The sequence below is a fragment of the Amblyomma americanum genome, chromosome 9, assembly GCF_052857255.1.
Source record: "Amblyomma americanum isolate KBUSLIRL-KWMA chromosome 9, ASM5285725v1, whole genome shotgun sequence".
NCBI lineage: Eukaryota > Metazoa > Arthropoda > Arachnida > Ixodida > Ixodidae > Amblyomma > Amblyomma americanum.
Genome location: NC_135505.1, coordinates 100,562,459 through 100,584,160, shown reverse-complemented (window position 1 = coordinate 100,584,160; position 21,702 = coordinate 100,562,459). Strand labels below are relative to the sequence as shown.

The window sequence follows — 21,702 nt, the reverse complement described above, 5'->3', positions numbered from 1 at the left end:
TTTTTCAGCTTTGCTAGGGCTTCAGCAGAATTCCATTGGAGTACGGTACCTCTTGAAGCACTCTCCTAGGTAGAGGTCAACCTTTCTCTCGTTTGTCGTGCAAAAAATACTATCTCCCTTCTGCTGCCTTTTATCGATCTGTCCCTGCAGACAGAGCACAATATGTGCCGGAGGAGGCACATAGTTGTGCCCATCACTAAAGTCACCTTCGATTTCTACAAAGCCATTACAGAACTTTCCATACAACACACCCGTTGGAATGGGCGTCAAGCTACAATTTATTAACTCCAATTCAGACCCTCAAAACCACGCAATTAAAAAATGTTTTTTGCATTACTATGGTGCTGGCATCCTCAGGAGGAAAGCCAAAGAGCCAATTTGCAGGCTACAACAGTTCCAACCAGAAGGCATGCAATTTTTCCTACCGAAATAGCAGGCAAAATACTACGTCAGGCCATGCCCGAAAACTGACTGGAAGTGCACTTTTACACTGTAGGGCGATGGCCGACAGATGACCGGAAAGGGTTAAAGGCGCGTTCACACTTGGACATTCGGCAGCGAGAACGAGCCGAATGTGCTGCCGCGGCAGAGATTCTGCCGAAATGCCCAGCGGAAGCCCGATCGGTCCAGGACCAAATTCTGCCGCCGGAAAAAAATCTGCCGAATCTCATCAGCCAATAGGAAGGCGAGTACGAAGTTGGATTCCCACGGCGACAAACATGGCGGTGCCCTTCGATGCAGGACGCCTCGCTTCAGACTGAATTCGTTGCAGTTACTGCCTTTTACAGTGCGTTCAATGGCCATAAAAGAACCAGCGGTCTTTCGCTTCGTCTCATCTCACCCATAAGAAAACGTGTGAGTGATAAATTTGCTTTATTTTTTATTTTGTGTGGCGATTCTTCCCCTTTTAGGCTTAAGAGAGGCGTCGGTTTGTTGACAACAATGGTTCCCCTCCTAACCACCAGATGGCGCCACTTGGCTAATCTTACCGTTTTAAAAGCGAGAATGTTAGAAATGGCGTAATGTCCGGCAAAATAGGTGCATTTAGTGTACGTAAGTGTGCATACGGTTATGGTACATAGACAGCATCGATTAACGTCTTGCCATATCTCTGTACGCCGTGAGCAGACGACACACAGACGATGAGCGGAGACGCGGTGGCCGGGAAGTGTGAACGAGGCAGCTTTTCGGCGGCCACGGATTTCGCTTGCTCTCGCCGCCGAATGTGAAAGCGTGAACGCGCCTTAACAGAGTCATAGCTGTTATGAATGTTCCTTTGCCAAGAGTGCCGGCACCATTTTGTGGCCTTTGTTGGATGGTGAAACTTGGCCTGTAACAAGCTGAGAGCTCAGAAACGAAAAAAAAAAAAATGATGATGACGGGCATTCACACAATGTGACACTAGTTTTCATGTCAGCATTAAAGGAGGAGATTTATGTGCAAGGGCTTTAAGGGGTGTCATTGGTCACATAACCGAATACAGTGAGTCATGTAACCTTGCTATGTGATGACATTTCATGCGGACGACGATGACACTATCTCGAGGGAGGGGCGTTTGACTATAACAGCCGGTGCTGAAAAAAAGGTGTTGCCATTCACTTGAAAAACTATGCCATCAAGCGAGAGAGAAGAAATAAACAGGAGAAACAGCTTGGTTCAAAAGAAAAAGTTAGTGGGAAATGCACAATAACTGTGTCAATTTGAGTCGACACATTAGCTTTCGGTGATGATGGTGCTCCAATTGTAACGGTACAAGAGTACCTTGCAAGCCCCATGGTTAAATTGTGCTTGGGCTACATGTGGTGGGGTGAGAGACCCATTTCTCATAGCATTTCATCCCAATGAAAGAAATATGCACGAAGTCGAGGGGTGGGGCGTTGGATTTTGTACCCATGGAAGAGCTGGTGGACACCCAGTGTAACCAGACATGTGAACTGTAAAATAATGAAACGGTATAAAGGGAATGCAAAAGGATGAAAAATGCGAGAAGTTATCAGGTGGTTAGGAAGACCATGCCCTGATTTCTACGCAAACATTGACGAGGGTTGTTGTTAAACGCACACCACCTGAGGTAAACATGAGGAGCTCACCTTAAGCTTGGAGATCTTGTTCTCGTAAACGGCCAAGATCTCCGACTGCTTCAGATCACCAATCTGTAAAAATGGAGAGGAGGATGCAAATATTCAGTCACTCCTGTGGTTCACTGATTTTATCACATGACAGTGACCAGTGAATTACCAAAACAGTGTGTTATACAAGAACCACAATATGCAATTTTAATTAGTCAAACATAAGAGCCCTACAGCTAGCAGTTGGCAATTACAGTTGAGCCCCGCTACAACGAAACTGATGGGGCACACGAAAAATTTCGCTGAAGCGAAAACAGCCCAAAAACACTGTCAGGTAGGACAACATTGTCCCAAAACATCATCAGGATCATTGACAGTGTGCTCTGTGAGATGCCGAAGTCCGCAAAGTCCTTTTTTCCTGCCGCTGGATGCCGCGCTTATAATTCGTGCCTTCTCTTCAAGAGAAAGGAACTTCCGCTTCCTAGACAAAGTCTCCATGCTTGTGTCGATTGCAGCGCACAAGCACAAGTGAAAAAAACTAGGGCTAACGCGCTGCTGCTGCTACCAGGCTTCTGCGTCCTTCGGCGACGGAGTGGTTACAGCTCTGGCTTGGAAGAAAACGGGAGCTTGCACCCGTGCCTTGTCGCAAGGCAGCCAGCCCGACTCTCATCACCACCAAGCTATGGCGGTCTTCATGTGCGTTTGAATGAGTGGATCAATTGGTTCCAGCGAAAGTTTAGTGAAACAAAGCAGCATGGACCTACGGAGGTACACAGATGGGCGGCGATATGCTTGCTTTAATGTAAGATGGATTTCTAAACCCAGCTTCGCATAGCAAAAATTTCGTTGAAGCGGAAATGCACCCCAAAAATGGTTCGTTGTGATGAGAAATTTGTTCCATTACTTTCTATGGCGAGCTGATGGAGAATTGGAAATATTTCATTGAAGCGACAATTTCGTTAAAGCGACGTTCGTTGTAGCGGGGTTCGACTTTGCTAGTCTCACCACCAATCCAAGCCTCACAAGCATTGTTGCTGGCATTGTGTGTGCATACAGAATGGCATGAGGACTTCTTGCAAGTCTTGCTTAATTGACTTCCTCAGGAACAACTCTAGAGTGCACACTTATGTTATTCAACCTGGTGACAGTGATATCAATAAGACAAACCATATCAGCACAACAAAGCTGGCTAAACCCGGGTACAAATAGTTCTCGGCTCCCAAAACATACCCTTGAATACTAGAAGTGTAATAAAAAGACGCAAGCAGAAGCACCTCAAAGCTCTGCTCCAGCTTGCGTGAAATCCGTTCGATGCTGTTTTCGACGGACAGGCGCCGGTTGTGCCCGTTGAGCAGTGTAATGCTTGAACGTGACACATGCCCGCCAAGACGCACAGGCGTCGAAGGGTCCTCCAGCTTCCGTGGAGACTCCAGGGCCTTCCGCTTGCGGTTCACGGAGACCAGGGAATCAACAAATCTGCAGACGTGATGCGTGTCTACACTCATCAACAACTCCAAATGCAGCCTTTGGAGTGCCCGAGCTTCACACCAATCCTGTCCTTACACTATGTTTTGTCTTTGCCCTACTCCATCTTACTTCAAAAACTGAGACAAGCATGAATCAAACATGACTACCACAGTTCATCACATGTTTGCAGTTTACTACGCACTTGATGGTCCGATTTAGCGCATCGACTCTGCCCTACACTACTTCAGCAAAGCTGAAGTTTGGGCTAGTTCGGACCTGGTGCAGATTCCTAATACTGGTAGAAAACAGCTCGAACTGGACGAAACATGAAAAACAAAAAGGCGCACGCAGACTCCCCTTTAAACAGCAGACAAAAAGTTATGGGGGTGCTTATGTCAGCCTAAGAGTGGTATACAACAGCATTAGAAGCAACGTAGCTGCTGCATATTTATGTGCTTGTGTTAGGTTTTTCACCCCATGCACAATGTCACTGTCATTGTATCGTTATTTGCATTTGCTGAGAGAGCCCACCCAAAACCTCTTTAAGCCTGCTTGGCTCACTCTTTCCTGGTCGTACACTCCACCCTTGTCTATTAGGTCACGTGACCTTGTAACGTCATCACCCTCTCGACCACTCACAGACTTTTGTGACTAACGCAGGACATGCAATCGCATTAGGTGCATTGCTACAATGGCAGGCGGCATTTGCATTTTAATTTCTTTGAATTTAAATGCCACCTGCCTTAATGGGGCAGGTTGCTGCCTGCCGCGGTGAACAGGTGATGCCTTCACAACGTCATGTGACCTCTCTTGATCAATCAGTGGCTCTTCTGATAGATGCAGGATGGAAGTCGCATGATGTGAAGTCTAATGCTGTCGCTTAAAAACTGGAGCGACAACCTGCAACAGTGAACCTGCAACTTCTCAAAGAGCCGAATTTTTTCACACTAAGCCGCAACACTGGTTGCTGCAAAACCATTACCTGTCTCCCTGACCGTTCTGTCTTCAGTGAGGGGTGCTTGGTCATCTTAGCAAAGGATAGAGTCCCTGAAGGGACACTCGAGTTTGTTTCCTATTACTATTGCAAGCTACTTATTTTCAGCAATCAGTTTCCACTACATCACTTTGCAGATAGTTTTAATTAGGGGTGTGCAAATAATTGAAAATTTGAATACAAATTCGATATTCTACACTTCTAAGTCCCATAGCACCTCTGAAAACAGGTCTTTACTGCAGGTGAAGCAGGCCAGCACTACAACCACAGGAGGAATACACCAAAACAGCACCTGCCGCCCAACTCCAACAATATTGAGCATGAGAACCAAACATAAAAACTTAGCATGCAAACCGAACATGACGAAAAACAATGCATCAAAAATACGCCTGCTTTCATCATGTTCTGGTATTAGTACCATGTCCCTGCATGACAAACTAGCCGAGCTACAGATTTCTGCAAATTCTTAAGAGGGCTCATCAGCTACGAGACAACTCAGATTTGAACTTTTTCTGTCGATAGATGGGAGCACTTAAGTATTACAACAAAAAGGAGGCAACTTCTATTTTCCCTCTAGGTGTGTAAATTCTACCGCGACACGAAAGTATTAGTTCTTCCGCGAACAAAAAGTAGGGCCGAGAACTTTCTGTGTATATGCTGCCAAAGCTGGGAGACAGAAGCACAAAAGAATTAACCCCTCTCAAGGGTGGTGGTCAGTGAATGGACCTTTTTCCAGTAACCCACCACTCAGCTGCCACAAGGAAAAGTATGTTTTTCAGTTTGGGTCCCCTAAGCTCCGTCGCATCTTTTCTGCGAAAATTCATTTACAACGGTAGGGTGGGGTATACAGCCTGTAGTTAGAAGTAGTGTTGGTTTCGCCTAGCCACAACAGATAAGTGTGAACCATCTTTTGACACACCTTAGGCACACATCCCCTTCGGCACTTCGGCCGGCTATTCCGTATTCCGCGTATTCCTCTGTCACCACATGCAACAGAAACCTGGTGACCTTGTATGGTGTGGACGCTGATTCGACAACGCGGCCTCAATGAAAAGCTTTTTGTGCTCTCATTGTTTGTGCTGCCAGTGTTTATTTTGCATTGTCTTTGGTGTCGTTGACCTTACTTTTCATTTAAGCATCTGGTCGATGCTTCTTTGAGAGAGAAGTAATGCCGTGAAACTGTTGTACAGCTTGTTTGTTCGAGTTCGAAACCGTTGGCACGCGGGTATATCACTTGTGTGTTTTGAAAAAGCACTGAGATCGTCCTGTTGCTATTCGTGGTGACTTTGAATGCAAATTTCGTCATTGCACAAACGACTTCCAACTGTTAATTTAATAGAAGAAAAGATGGGCGCTGGCCACACCAACTGCGTGTGCTCTTTCTGTACGTAAAAACGGCAGCACACCTGAATCGCCATGATGTCACGGGTTTGAAAGCGAAAATTCCATACCTACTATGGTTTCCGGGACAGTCTCATTATGCGCCCTGCTTTTCTACGTTTTTATGTCATTATGCGCCCTGCTTTTCTATGTTTTTATGTATTTCATATATTATATATTTTATATATGTATTTACTAGCGCCCCTTCCGAGTGTTTTTCTGATTGAAATATGAGGCTTCTGGCAGCGTAGTGCAGGAGGTGCGACTAGGTGTGGCACATACTGAGGCAGCTCTAATTGGGAGAAGAAAGATGGTTGGGGAACGCTTGACACGTGCGAAACCGGTTCAGAAGCAAAACTGGATGATTTGGCCAGCCAGGCCATGAACCTTTGACATCACGTTGTTTACATGGTGGAGATGTCTATTCTGGAGTAGGGGGCTCGGAAACCCGCGAGCTCGTTTCTGCAGACAGGATGTACCCATACTTCCGCGTACAGTGGACAGCACCTGCACTGAACACGTGAACAATTTGGCAGAGGTATGCCTGCTTGTGAGGAGAGTTAGAAAGAAAAGCGCGACACTCGACCAAAGATTCATTAGAGAACCGATGTTTCGATGACGATTAGACACATTCTGGTTTCACTAGCTTGGAGCCAGAGGCGAATGTTGGCTTCGGCCCGTTCTCATGACGTCGCAGTTGCAGTGCAGCAGAGGCCGAGCAGGAAAAGGAAGGAGACGGTCCTTTCTCCCCTTCATGTGGGCTGTTGCATTGCCATAGATAGTTGTCCGCGAGTATAGCGTGAAATCGCAGGTGATTGGCAAGTGCCTCAGTGAAAGGAGGTTAATAGCTACGTCATGACAATCAGTCTATGCCATTAGCCCTGTTTCCATGAACACGATAGTGTCGGGTCGATTTTGGGGTCGGGTAGAGCATGGTCAATCCAACTCGACCAGGGCGTGTTTACATGAACTCGATTTTAGCGATTCGAGACCGATTCAACTGCAGTGACACCAAGCTTCGAGCAAGCAGTAGCAGCCTCCAAGATTGAGGCACGCCATCGCTGTATCGGAGGAGCGACGGCGCACGTGAAAAGCAAGTTCGCATTTATCCTCCCCACTCCCACTAACCCTACTTTTCAACTCGACAGCGTTTACAAGCACATCGGGTCAGGGCGGCCAGGGTCAAGTTCAGTCAACCTACCCCTTGCGGCGGAGTTGACTGGACCCGACCCGTCGACTCGGCTCGGCACGCGTTTACATGGACCCAGTACCGGTTTTCGGCATGATAACTCAACAACCAGGCCATGTTAGGTTCATGTAAGCGCCGCTCGAGGGCCTCCTATGAGGAATATTTTCAGCTGCATTCTTGACTTGTGTCCCCACCTGGGTCACTGCGCCCCTGCCCTGGGGAAGGAACAATGCTGTTCTCCCCCACTGTCCTGAGTAGGGAGCGCCCCCCTTCCTGTGTTTTGTCACTAACAATGCGCTACCAGAAGGGGAAAGGGGAGGGGGAGGTGTTTTTGGGTGTGGCCTTGCACCCCACATCCTTTCCCCAGCACAAGCTCCAGCAAAAAAGAAAAGCAGAAATCCTTTGGGAATACAGCCCAAGCAAGAAAAAAAGGAAAGAGCTCAAGTCCTTCCAAGTTCTGAGTAAAAACCTGCAGGCACGAACACAGACAACCAAGAGGTTGGTGGTAGAGTATAGTAGCGACAAAATATTGTGACGCCAGAGGGAGCCACGTCGCACTAGTTAAATTTGGCGCAAACTTCAAATCCCCCCAGAAAATACATACACAACTTTCAGAGCCTGTAAAACGCAAACACTAAGGCCGATATGGATGAAAATTGCGGCTTAACAATCAAGAAAGAAAAAGAGAGGAAATGTTGTGGACGAAACTCTGATATTTGGCTTAGTTTTTTCACGAGATGACATGAAAGACCAACATATCTAAATGCGCAATTTTTCTGGATATTTACCTCAAAATAATATGCTCACAGCATTTCCTCTATTCACTAAAGAAGAAAACACTGCCACAGGCCTCATAAAAATCGAGCCATTTTTAGACACGCTACTGCTTCTGAATGTTCCCATGTATTTCCTAAGGACACTGTCACTGGTAAACTCTCTTAACGTGGAAAGCTGAGCCAGCACCTTAAGCAGGTAAGCAAATCATTCCCACACTGATTTCCTTTGGCACTTGAAAGAATCTGAAAATAATCTGGCAGTGGCAGCGAGCTCTACTGCATGAGGACTCACTTTTCCCGACTAAAGTCTTGCTGGAAGTTGGCCATGATGGTCAGGTTGAAGGCCGGCATGACGACGTTCTGCTTCGTTAAGCACAAAGCTACCGACAAGTAGTTCGCAGTTGATGGCTCCTGAAATGTGCATACCGAAGAAAAAAAATATTCATTGAATAACACTGAGCACACTAAAAATGAACTGATAAGTATTTAAGCACACGTCGCTGTTCAGGTTAAAATTTTGCAATAACAAAAACCAGCTTTATTACAATAAACATCTTCCAGGGAAACCATGCTGCTTTTCTCACACCGCTGAAATAAGCTTCCATTTTAAATTCAACGCCATTTCAATGTTGCCTAAGCTAAAACAAAACTTTATAAACAATAAACGTATGCTGGTTCTTGACAACTCTAATGTAAAGAGAGCTATGAGCGACCTAAAAAAAAAAAAAGCCAGTTGCAGCAAACCAGAAAAAAGTTCAAGCAGCTTAAGCCCCACCATGACTACAAGAAAACTACCGCCTTTCTTAGTGCCTCAATTGAACAACATGATCAAAAATAAGGTATACATAAAATCATTACATTACCACATCAAAACTCAGCTCTAGTAATATAATATTGCATGTTGCCGATTATAAGTTCACCTTTTTTTTCCGAAAAATGACCTTCCGAAGTTTGAGGGTCGACTTATAATCTGAGTCAACCTATACGCAGCCGTAAATTCGACCTATAAGTGGGGCGAAAAGAAGAGTTTTGGGTGCTCTACTACGAAGCCCGAGTACTCGGGTTCGAAGCCCGACTGCGGTGGCCGCATTTTGATGGAGGAGAAATGCAAAAGGCCACCTGTGCAGTGCGATATCAGTGCTGGTTAAAGATCCCCGTCTGGTCGAAATTATTCCCCAGCCCTCCACTATGACATCTCTTTCTTCCTTCCTTTCTTCTCTCACTCCCTCGTTCATCCCTTCCCTTAAAGGGCCACAGAAAGGGGTGTTTGAGCTTGGCTTTAAAATGCTTGCACTATGTAGAGTACAGGCCACCGAGCGTCCATGCCGCATACAAGACCTCAAAAGCGAGCGGGAAATTTACAATACATTTTTAAAAATTCCTGCTTTCGCACCTCGCGGCGACGCGCGGTGCCAGACTTTCGAACGAAAACCTGGCAGACGACATCACGTCTTGCATATGACGTCAGCAGCCGGGGGTTATTATTGGTTCACAGTGCCAAATTCTTTCAGACGTCACGCGCTACCGCAGCTGCGGCCACTCCGTGCGCGCCGAGTGAGTGGGGCCAGCGGAGGCGCTCGCCGCTTTGGCGTGTGAGAGGAGAGGGAAAGGCGCGAAGACGCAGAAGTTCAAATTTTGTCTGCATATAACTCAGCTTCCACAAAATGCATTAAAATAATTCTTGCTGGGGGACAATTATCAACCGTCGTCTTTTAACATCACAGACATATCACAGTTCTGGTGTGCACCAAGATATGCAAGTCGCTTACCCTGTCATTTCCTTTCCTCAAAATCAATTTTCAGTTTTTTTTTTCAAGTAGCAGGTAATATGTGCATTCAAGTATAATTCCATAAAAGTTGTCGGACATGATATGAAAGCCAGCTGCTTAAAAACAGGAATTTATCTCAAGATATGCCCCAAACTTTTGTTTTCATACTACAGAAACACAGAAACTCTTTGTAGATGAACTGCGGGCATTCCATGTAAAAATTGGCAATGCTGTGTCTCAGATCCAATCCAATCCAATCACAAACCACGTGACCTGTCACATGCTCTCGGAATCGTCTTCGCGCTTTTTTTCATCCCTTGTTGGCACCGGACACCTTATGCCGTACTGTCGACCATCAGTGGCGAGCGTGATTTGTGTGCCCGACAGACTCCAACATGCCACCGCAAGCTCTGCAACAATACAGCGCGGCTTTCAAGCGGCAAGCGATCCTCTACGCAGAATTTGAAAAAAATGTCGCAGCAGGGCGAAAGTTTGACACGTCTGAGAAGTGCGCGAGGGATTGCAGGAAGCAAAGACGCAAGATATTTGCATGCGCTGCTACACGCCGTTCCTTTCGTGGACCAAAGTCCGGACGATACCCTGCCGTTGAAGGTGTGGCTCGAGACTGGGTTTACGACCAAAGAAGCAAGAGCTCTGAGTGTTTGCTACAGTGACGCTGAAGCGAAGGCACGTGTTGTCGTGGAGGTGATGTGCATCACACGCACCGACCTCAAAGTGTCCAACTGGGCGGCTGAAGCGCGCTTCTCTGAGCCAAGTGGCACAGTGGGTAAACAACGCTTGGTATGGACTGCCAACCAACATGATCTCAGGGGCGTTTTCCACATGCGGCATCTCATCACAGGTTCTGATGGCCAGCAGCAGCAGTGGCTCAGGTGACCGCGACTGCGTACTTCTCGCGAGTGACGACGAATCATAAGAGGGGTTTCACGTATAAATAAACATATTTTGAATGACTTGGTGCTCTAAAGAACTTACTGGTGAGCTATGGCCGCATCGCGATTTAGTGCCGGCCTATATTCGGGGTCAAACTTTTTTTTTGCTAAGAAGGTTTCACGAGTTGGGGGAAATATACGGTACCACATGTCTTAATGGCTAATCTCACGAGACCACAAATACTGTAACATTATTGCCACTGTTATCTTCAGCTTTCACTCGGCATCAGTTCATAATCACTTCCATCAATGCTATTTCATCTTTTCTTTTATCCAGTACAAGAAATACTTCAAATATGAGCGCACTGTAGCCTTGTGCCTCCTTCACTATGCAAAGAAACCCCTGAACAGGATAGCTCCACCCCTACATATATAAAAGCCAGCAAAGCTTACAAACAGCTGAATAACACAATGTCTGCCACAGTTTTGCAGTGTCTAACCCCGTCTTTTGCGTGCATTGGTAAGGCTTCGGATCTCTTACTCATAGAAATGGATGAGTACAAGTAGACTCATTTGCAGGGATGGCTCTTAGGCCTGAAAGGAATAAGGAAAGGAAGGCGGGAAGAGGGGTTCCAAACTTCAGGAGGGGTCTCACTAACAGTGCCCACGTCTGCAGATGTCCACGCAGTGCCCCTACCTGAAGCAGCTGGTGAAGACAATCCTCGGCTCCCTCGAGCTTCACGGAGACCAGGCGAAGAAAATCCAAACACGTGGTCACAACTTCCACCTGCTTGAGTCTGAAGGGGGGGCCATTGTGAAGAAAGAAATGAATTCATTCACTCACCCGTTCATTTTAATGTTTCAATCCAATCAAATGAAACACACATACACATACAAAATTCAAACATCCTGCCTGGATAGCTGAAGCAAAAAACATGCTGCCCTGGTAGTGCACAACAAGACTTTCAGCCCCTCTAGTGGCGCCAAACACAGTAGACAACAGCCCTGCTATCTCCGAATTTTTAAGCACCACTATCGACAAGAAACAAGCAAACCCACTCCTCACAAGCAGAGCAAAAATAAGTAAACAAACAAATACGACAAAGGCTAAGCCACTCAATTCAAAGATGTATCACTCCAACAAGCAGCAGTACATAAACTAGTGTGGGCAAAAATAAAAAAAAAATTTAATATTGCAGTGAAAAAAACGAAATCAAAATGAGGCCATAAATGTGTGAACAATGTTCTCACAAAGTGTTATAACTTCAATTACAATCGTAGCCCAAAGAAGCATCATACAATTATGTATAATGCTGACTATTGCCACTACTGCTACATGAGAGACTGCATGCATCAGTGCTATGGAGGCTTTATTGCAGTCGATGTTGCACGCATTTCTGAAACGTTACCTCTCAAATAATACTGACGTATCCGCTGCTTCAGTATTTCAGTGTACCACCTCCGTTTTTTACAAAACCGCGGTTGTAGTTTGCTCGAAACAGGCTGACACTGCATTATAATCTCAATATTTTATTCCTTCATTTTCCTGAGGCCTCACACTTCCTCATAGTGTTATATTCGTGGTTGCCTTAGTGTAAATATGGCATGTTCACCCCATTCTTTTTCTCCCATTTTAAATGCAATGTGCATGTCTTATGTGAACATAGTTGAGCACAGGCTGCCTTCTTGCCTTTGTAATGCTACCTTTTAAGTCAGTAAAATTTTTGGTGCCGTGCAACCGGAGCCCAGGCTCTATCAGGCCTCTTTAAGGCTTTTTGCCTTTACTGCTAACACCCCACCCGTTTTGTACAAGAGGTTGAACAAACTGACTTTCACTTACTGTCACTAATGCGTACGATGCCCTAAGATTGAATTGTACCAACTGCACCAGAAACACAAGATACTAAGCCCTTCTCCAACATTCAGAATGTACAGCCTTTGTCAGAAGATTAGAGCCCAGGGGGAGGGTTTGCTTCTAAGATGTGTAGTGGTGCTCCTGTAGCTTTCCTGGAGCTACACTGTGCAGCAGCCACGATCTTCGGGCAACGCCAGGCGACTCAAGAAGCTGGTTTACCCTCAGCACTTCTCCGGAGGTTAGCTTTCTCGCACATACCTGCGGGTTTTATTGGTGCTATGGTGCTAAAAAGTGCGCTCAGACCAACGATGACGCTGATTTCCCACAACGTAGGCGGCAGTCAACCAGAACAAGCATTTTTAGCGCGTTGCACCAGTCGTGCTCGCATTGTCAAGCAGTTCACATGTATAGCGCGTCGTGCTGCCATCAGCAATTTCACATGGTTTGCATTGTCTCTGGCAGCCGCGAAAAGACAGAACTTCCTCTTTTCCAAAAAAACTGGAAGTTACCAAGCGAGCGGAACGAGGTGAGAAAAAATTCGAAGTCGCCACAGTGCACAAGATTTTGAGAAGCACACTGAGCACCTTTTTAAAGAACAGGGCTGATGTTCGGGCTAAAGCTGAGAAGAGACCAGTGCTCACGGTGCCAGACGTGATATGCACAGCTGCATACAAATGGTTCCTTAACATGTGCCTGATCGTGAGACACAGCTGCACCTACCGCTGAAGTGCTACTTCCAGCAGCACTGCGCTTTGCTTCCTGCCATGGAACGCTATGCTGGTGCTTCAACCACAGAACCAGGGGATAATCCGCAAGGTGAATGTTAGTTGCAGGAAACATCAGACTGAACAGCTCCTGCAGAACCTGAGGAATGGAAGAGACCTAATAATCGACCTCTTAGGTGCCCTGTCAATGCCGAGTAGTTTGTGGAATTACGTTAAAAACGGAAATATACAGAACTGCTTCCGACATTCTGGTTCCTGCTTTGCCGGAAACGGAGCACATTCTTTGTCCAGTGAGCTCAACGAAGCTGTTGTGGGTCCCGATAATTTCTGGAACCAGCTGTCTGAATTTCCGGGTGCTATTTGTGATGGGACAGCCATAGACTACTGTCTCTGCAGACGACGACGTTGAGACCACGGGAGAGCTTGCGGACAAAGACATCACTGCCAACGTCGTGGTTAACCAGGACATCACCGATGCGAATTGTGATAAGCGCTTGGGAGAAGGTGCGCTGACGTGCTTCGACGTGTTCCATATGCTCAGCATGGTTAGTCACTACTGTACATTTATAGAAGACTGCGATCTCAACTGTTCGTAGCTCATCTATAACACTGAGAAAAGTCTCTCCATAGCAATGAAGACAAAGAAACAATAAATTCACGACCATTTCGCGGCTTAATCTATGCACATTAAGTCTATCTCAGAAATACATTTTTTCCCATCTCAATGTGTTTGTATGTAGTTAAATTAACTGCTACTTTTATGTCGTATTGCACATTATATCGAACTCGTAGTCATTTTTTTGTGAGCTCTATATATGCGGGTTCGACCTTACTACTCAGTAGTACTACCCTTGTGTTTTAATGACTACAGTCACCGATTGGTTTTTCGGGCTCGAAGGGACCTGGAAAATGGTCCGAATAATCGAACTTTCTGAAAAATCCGTGAAGTACAAAAAAAAAAGAACACTTTATTGAGATGAAATTGGCGTAAAAATGTCACTGATTTTACCTCGTGACAAATTTCTCTTGCTGGCGACGATTTGCACCTGTATTTGCGCCAAATTTGTGCTTTCACTGTACACACTAGACAGCAAGGTCACCGCATTTATTTGGAATACTTCCCACGCTTCTTTGATGGACCCGGCAGGGCCATGTTGTCCACAACCCGAGTGTGCACCACACAGCTCGTCAAACGCACGCAAAGATAAGGCACTTTTCATTAAAAGCGGCGGAACTGCCGGACGCAATCACAAAACGGCGAACGGATGTAACTTTGTGAAGACTGAGCACCACTCGGTCGACGCGATCAGAGGAGCCCAAGTGACGAAACAACGAATGGCAAACGTATGAGACCCGCCGCGGTGGCTCAGTGGTTAGGGCGCTCGGCTACTGATCCGGAGTTCCCGGGTTGGATCCTGACCGCGGTGGCCGCGTTTCGATGGAGGCGAAACGCTAAGGCCCCCGTGTGCTGTGCGATGTTAAAGATCCCCAGGTGGTCGAAATTATTCCGGAGGCCATTATGGCACCTCTTTCTTCCTTGCTTCTCTCAGTCCCTCCTTTATTCCTTCCGGCCGAGATGCGAGATAGCTCCTGCACATTCCTTCCCCCAACAACCAATTTTCAACGTATGGGTCAAGCAATTACTGCACGCGACAACGTCTGCGACAAAAACAAGTTGACGGCGATGACAATCCGGCTGTCACCTCGAAGTGTCAGAGATCGCAGGGACCTCTATTGGCAACAATGAGGTACTGAAAGTATGTCTAGCCAATCCAACTGCAGCATAAATCCACCTCAATCCAAGATGGCACCTTTTGCGCCAGCGAAAAGTCGATAAGATGGCCGATTTTGGCATGCAGGCGACTGATTAGTCCGAAATATCGAACTTTCGGACTTTTGATGTCCGAAATATTCGTCGCGAATATGTATGTGCTTCTATGGGGTGACTGACGGCTCCTCATCGAGGTCCAAAATATCCTACAAGTACGAATTATTGGAATCCGAATTACCTGTCGGCTACTGTACTTTCAAATTTCCCATTTGCGCCTTCGTTGTCCCCTTTACTTCATGAACGAAAATGAGATGAGAACGGGTTTAGGAAAACAGAAATGGGGACTCACAGGCCGGTGTCCTGAAGACAATGGGGATCCTTTGCGAGGTAAGGCTTCAGCAGAGCCCTGATGTGCTCAGCTGCGAGGCACTGCTTAATGATGGTCTCCCCACAGATGCCAGAGTCTATGAGAGCTACAAGGAAAACAGAAATTATGGGGACTGTAAGCACAAAGATCTGGCAACAGTGGCAGATGCATATCTATAAGAGCACTTCTGCTTTATCTCCACCCAAGCCCTCACTACACGACAGCCTGTTATACCATTAGGTGAGTATGCTACTAGAATATCAATGCAAGATTTAGACAGGCAGGTTGCAGTGACTGAAAATGCCCCGTTGCTAAAGGGCAACTAAAGCATTTTTTCATCCTGTCTTATCTGCAGTTTTGTGGTCCTTTGTGCCCAGTTCTGCACTGGTGCAGTGTTTTGTTGCAGTAAAAATGAATTTTAAAATGTTTCATTTCATTTCATGGCCGCAATCGGGGAAGGCTTCTACAGGCAACCTTGAGTGTGTGACATCACCAGGCACACAACTGTTGATATTTGATCTATGTTTGCTGAAGGACAAAATTTCAAGCTAGCTTCCGATAACTTCAGACAAATAATGATCCAAGCTCTCACTTACATTCATCAGTTCATCCATTCAATGTGCAGACAATAGGTTTTGTGACGGTACCAGTGACGTCATCTTTTGGTCGAAACCCAGCTTCAGTTTTGGTTCCCCAGTTTTCTTTTATCTTTTTAAATACTTCTACTTGATATTTTATGTTTATGTTTATGGGGGTTTAACGTCCCAAAGCGACTTTGGCTACGAGGGACGCCGTAGTGAAGGGTTCCGGAAATTTCGGCCACCTGGGGTTCTTTCACGTGCACTGACATCGCACAGCATATGGGCCTCTAGAATTTCGCCTCCATCGAAATTCAACCGCCGCTGCCGGGATCGAACCCGCGTCTTTCGGGCGAGCAACCAAGCACCATAACCACTCAGCCACGGCGGCGGCTACTTGATATTTTGAAAAATGGGGTTTTGTACTGGAATGAAGGAACTCTAAGGAATGTAATGTGATCATCAAAGACACACACCGATGAAAAATCGGTGATACTTGTCTAAAAATCGCATTTTTGCTTTTTTTGTTATGTGTAAGCCTTCCTATTCTATGCCCAGCAATACCACCATGAAATAAAGATGCAAAATAAGCAAAAACTAATGTAAACCTGCGAAATGAGCAAAAAAATGAGTGGAATCAAACTACGATGGTAACAAATTAAAAAAGGGACGCTTCCCACCAATGCGACGTGGCAGGTAGGTAGAGAAAGCCTTCTTTCAGACCCTTACTCCAGCTGTTTCGTAGCCTGATAAAAATCATTACTCCAGTTTTTGTGCCCCAAAAAACTGTATCACCGCTGTCTCTTTCAATACCTTGGAATGCACTTTTCCTAGTTTGTCATTTCAAAATAACCTCAGTGTTTGTGCATGACATTCTTGCACTTAAGCTTGTCATATTACAATGAAGCTTGGTGTGAATATGCTTTACTATATGCAGAATGCAGCTATGGTATTTTTATTGCACTCTACAGTTGCGAATGGGATTCAAGTTTGTTACAACCACTGTAGTCGCATTAAAAAGATGGATTCTAAACAGTACCATTAATTCTTAAAAATTCTGAAATCTTGTGCCTGGCACATTTTTTTCTCACTGCATAAATGGAATCATAATGAGAAAAATCGGATATTTTAACACTGCTGTGTTAGAGTTAAACCAAGTTATAATGAACAATGCAATTAAACGCAATTTGTACAATACCATGTGGTCATCCATGTAGAGTAACGTCTTACTCATCTCTATGAAGAAAACATGCAACCAAAATATGCGTCTATTCTCCTTTAAGATTGCCATATCTCCCTGATAACACCTTGTCAACGAATATGAAGACCAGATGGCACGCGAAACGAAACTTACTCGGACGTTCACGACCACACCAGTTTTTCTTTGTCCGGCTTGCCACATTTGTTCATATTAAACCTAGAGTTTGCACATGCTTAATCGAGAACAATCGCCCGAACTAGCTTATAACGAACTTTAGTACTGAATTCATTACATATAAGGTTGCGAACAGTGGAGTGAAAACGAGCTGACGGAAGAAAACCCATGCCATTCACCACGAATTCTACTTCGAAAGTATTCAATTGGCGTGAAATGTACACCTATTTGCAATAGGCAGTGATTTTTTTTCCTGAACACGGCATTTAGCTCCATCGATAAGAATCGCATTTTCGACACGCAACATTATTTCAATGAACTCCTGTCCGCTTCCCTGTACTCCAGAGCAATATTGTCGCGACACAACAGTCGCATAAAATGCATCACGAAGCGTCGGGCGAGGGCGATCATCTTTTGGTGTGGCCTGGAAACTGCTCCTGAGAAGGGGTGCCAGACGTCAGCACACCAGAAACAATTTCCGAGACCAGCGGGTTCGCTATTGCAGCTAGGTGGTCATCGGTTGTTGATGCCGCAGTTTTTTTCTTGCCTCGCTAGATCTATACTGAGCTTTTACCCCACAGCAATGTTGGAAGTGCAACTGAAAAAGGTGAGAGAAGATTAAATTGCAAATTATTCTGCGGTCATAGGCGAATACCACGTGGTCACCCATGTTGAGTAATGTCTTATGCATCTATATGAAGAAATCATGCAACCAAAGTATGATGTTTATGCTCCTTTAAAAGGTCACATCTCCCTGATAACACCTTACCAACGCGCATGAAGACCAGATGGCACACAAAGTAAAAGTTACTCGGACGTTCAGGGCCAGACCAGTTTTTCTTTGGCTTGCCGTGTTTCTCTACACTAGGCCTAGAGTTTACACAATCTGAGCCAAGAGCGCTCACCACGAAACAGGCGCAGGCAAGCCAAGCACGTTTCCGGCCCATAGTACAGACTGTCCAGCTCCCTGTCCTGCAGTGCCAGCAGCAAGCCGGTCACAGCCTTGAGGAATCCCGCTACGGCCGCATTGTGGGCCACAAGCAGGTTCTGGCTGCACATCTCCTGGGTGGCACAACAATGACGCCAACATGCATACTTGACAACTGGTGCATTCTGTCACAACTGGATTAAATACCCTGGTCTTTGAAAAAAAAAATATTTTATTAATGAAGTCGCAATTAGGCAATCCTCAAGGAACATGTATATTTACACGCAGGTTCTAAATATCTCATTTAATTTCATGCAAAAGGTGCCCTTATTCACTTATGCAGTATGTTATGCAAGGCTTTTGGAGAGGGCATTTCAAGAAATTTTGCTGCAGGCTACTTGCCGAAATGCATGCAATTGGTTTGTCTTCATATCATGGTAATGCAATAAGGGCAAATTTATAAAACCATCATCCTGGCTATGAGAGAAGTTAAGTTATGGGGTATTGAAGTCGCCACTTCAGAAATGGGAAGAAAAGTTTGTACCCGTTTCTGGAGTGGCAACTTAAAAACTTTCTTCCCTTCTTTCCCTCCCTCCTTCCTTTATCCATTCCCTTACAGCATGGTTCAAGTGTCCACAGAGATATGTGAGACAGTTACTGCGTGATTTCCTTTCCTGAAAAACCAACTTTCAATTTTCAAATGGGCATGGGCAGGGCAAGTGGTGCGAAGGCAAGAAAACTATGGTCACTGAGGGCAACAGAGCAGATTCCAAGAGAATGTACCACAGATTGTAATCCGTGTAGACGCAGACACTGCTGTGGTGCCAGAATGTTGCTTATGCTGGTGCCACAGGTGAATGCATAGCTTACGGTGGAAAGAGGATTTAGAAAGATGAATCAGCAAGAAGCGACTATTACTTGAAGAGGGAAAGGGGGAAGCAATGGGGCAAGTGATGCCACTTGTAAAGTGGCAACAGATAGCAAGCACAGCAGGGGGTGGCAGGGTCAGGTGGGTGGGCACAGCTGGCACAGGGCAGGGTTAGTTGTTAGTGAACGGGAGAGGGTCTGCAGACACACAAGATAGACTTTTTTGAGAAATAAATGCCGCTCTTGACTGACTTCGTATCTTTAGCAGTAATAGGGGTAATCTACTAACAACACACTTTAGACACAACTAGCTCCACCCCGCAACTCTCAGGTTTGTTTTAAGAGGGCTTGACTGTATTCCTGACAACTGTAATGGTCGTCATGTATGCTGTGAACTCGGCATGTAAAAGTCCTTGACCGTTCTCCCAGGAGGCGTTAGCAAATACTCTGAATCTAGTTTTTTCCCGTTTGACTAGACAGTGCCAACTTTATTTTTTGGAGAACGAAGTGAAGAGGTTGAGGACAGATCTCGAGGCACCACAATCACACAAAAAGACATCGGGCAGAGTGTAAGTAACACACACAAACAGTTGCATGTGTCAGTTTCTGCCTTGTGTCTTTTTGTGTGCTACTGATGCTTCAAGATTACTGATCACCAACTAGCCCACACCAATTCACTCGTACTAAAGTGAGCTTAGTCATTCACTAACCTGCGAGACAAGACAAACTAGTGGTTTCTTCATCGGAGAAACAAATAAGTGTACAGCATAATCAGGCTTAGCCAATTCTGATTGTTTCTGAACATCTTAGGATAACAAAACTGGGCACAAATATGCAGTAAATCGAGCAAATTTAACTGCTCCATCACCTATCTACGAAGCGTTACGATAACAGAAATGCAGGATTGTTTTGCTGTTAGGGTTAGCTACCAGCATGCAATCTACACCTCTGACAGCTGTCATTTTGACCTTGCTTTGATAAACACTTTGGGAAAGTGCCATTTGTGCCAGTATATATTAGCAATTAATGTAGTTCCGTGGGCAGAAGTGAAAATTGTTCAAACTTTTACTCTCAGTCTTACTGGTGTCATGAGGGCCAAAGAGGATTATTCTTTTTGTTAATGATGATAACCATGATATTGATCACCTGTGGTGTTCCCTCCAGAGAACCAAAAGCAGAAAAAAGACTGGAGACGGGCGACATGTGCTACAAACCTCAGTCAGTAATGTCACCAGCCTGATGCTCGTATCCGCTGTCTTCAGAGAGCTGACATTTGACTCGATGGCACCAAGAAGCAGGGAAAGAAGTGGCTCCATCGTGCTAGGCGTCCGACTGACGTACTCTTCCCGAAGCACAGGAACCGACAGTATGACGGTCAGAAGGTCAACCGTCTGGTGAAGAGAAGCAAGGAATAATAAAAAATGAATGTCAAAAAACAGTTATTCGTGGTGCACAGAGACTGGCCAAAACAAAGAGATACAACACGCTGCAGCAGACAGTTTTGAGTTTAGCTTGTTCTGAAAGAACATGTAACCATGCCCTAGCCTCAAAAACACACCAATGACTATTAGCAGTCTTCGTAATAAGTTAATACAATTAAACCTGGATGTGATAAACCTCCATGCAGTGAATTTCTGGATATTTCAATGTCTCAATTCCCAATGCTGCCTCTATTGAAGCGCGCGTATTTCAGACTTCCATGTAACAAAGTGCTGCGGCAGTATATCTTGATATAACGAACTCGCTACGTCGACTACCTGCTAGCTAGTGCCGATTTACGAAATTTGGCAGAAAAGCTTTACGACGATAAAAAAAACTCATGAGAGAAACGTCTTACGAATGTAACAAGCGACCACAGCTGACACAACGCACCGTTGGCGCATCCCAGCTGGATGGTAGCAAAAAAGACACGGTATGAGCAGTGCACGGCCATCGCCACCGCAAAGTTGCTCGCCCGATTCTGGCATCAATAGCTCTTGCGTGTCAGGAGCATGACTCTCACGTATGTGATGCTGTGAACTAATGAGCAAGTACATGCTGGCATGCCGTTTGCTAGCACTTTGTGCATAGCACGATTCCGGAGCCAATAGCAGAAGCCGACGCACACTGCCTCTACTCTCACAGTTTTGAGTGCAGGCGGAGTCTGTGCCCGAGTGCAACGACGGCCCAGCAGGCCAAGCAAGCGGGCATACGGAGCACGCACGCTCTGCTCAACCTTACGGGTAGTGGCAGCCACTGTCTCCATTTCCCATTAGCAACGCAATCATGCACTCACAAAGCTTGTACCCTCTTTGCTAGCACTGTTTGTTGCTTTGCTGTGTGCTGCTACACTGGACTCCTTTCATAATTCACAGCTGAGTGCTTGGTTTGCGTCGAGAAGTCCAGGGTGGAAAGCAAGGCTATATATATACGTATATATATTGACAGCTAAAATTTTTTACTCTGCACGATCAGTACACAGAAATTCTGAATACTTCGCGCATGTCAAAACCCCGTTTATCTCGAAATTTTTCGCCGCTATTACTTCGAGTCAATGGGGGTTTACTGCAAACAGCACTGTGCTCAAAGCCACTCACCATTCGCAAGTCCTCCACTTCCCCCTCGACTTGCTTCTCGGCCACCTTCGATGCACAGGACACCAGCATTTTGTGGTACCTAGCAAACAAAGATAGATAAAAACACAAACAAACACGAGTTAA

At 45.6% G+C, this 21,702-nt stretch overlaps 1 protein-coding gene across 1 annotated transcript in view; it reads right to left on the bottom strand.

The window, feature by feature from the left end:
* Positions 1-21,702, bottom strand: part of LOC144103872 (protein CIP2A homolog) — a 54,564-nt gene that overhangs the window by 17,115 nt on the left and 15,747 nt on the right. The window contains exons 7-14 of the mRNA XM_077636581.1: positions 21,580-21,658; positions 20,218-20,394; positions 18,114-18,270; positions 15,238-15,361; positions 11,235-11,334; positions 8,168-8,286; positions 3,344-3,545; positions 2,091-2,153 (exon numbers count right to left, since the gene is read on the bottom strand). Coding sequence (XP_077492707.1) covers positions 2,091-2,153; positions 3,344-3,545; positions 8,168-8,286; positions 11,235-11,334; positions 15,238-15,361; positions 18,114-18,270; positions 20,218-20,394; positions 21,580-21,658 — 1,021 coding nt within the window. The remainder of the gene's footprint in view (positions 1-2,090; positions 2,154-3,343; positions 3,546-8,167; positions 8,287-11,234; positions 11,335-15,237; positions 15,362-18,113; positions 18,271-20,217; positions 20,395-21,579; positions 21,659-21,702) is intronic.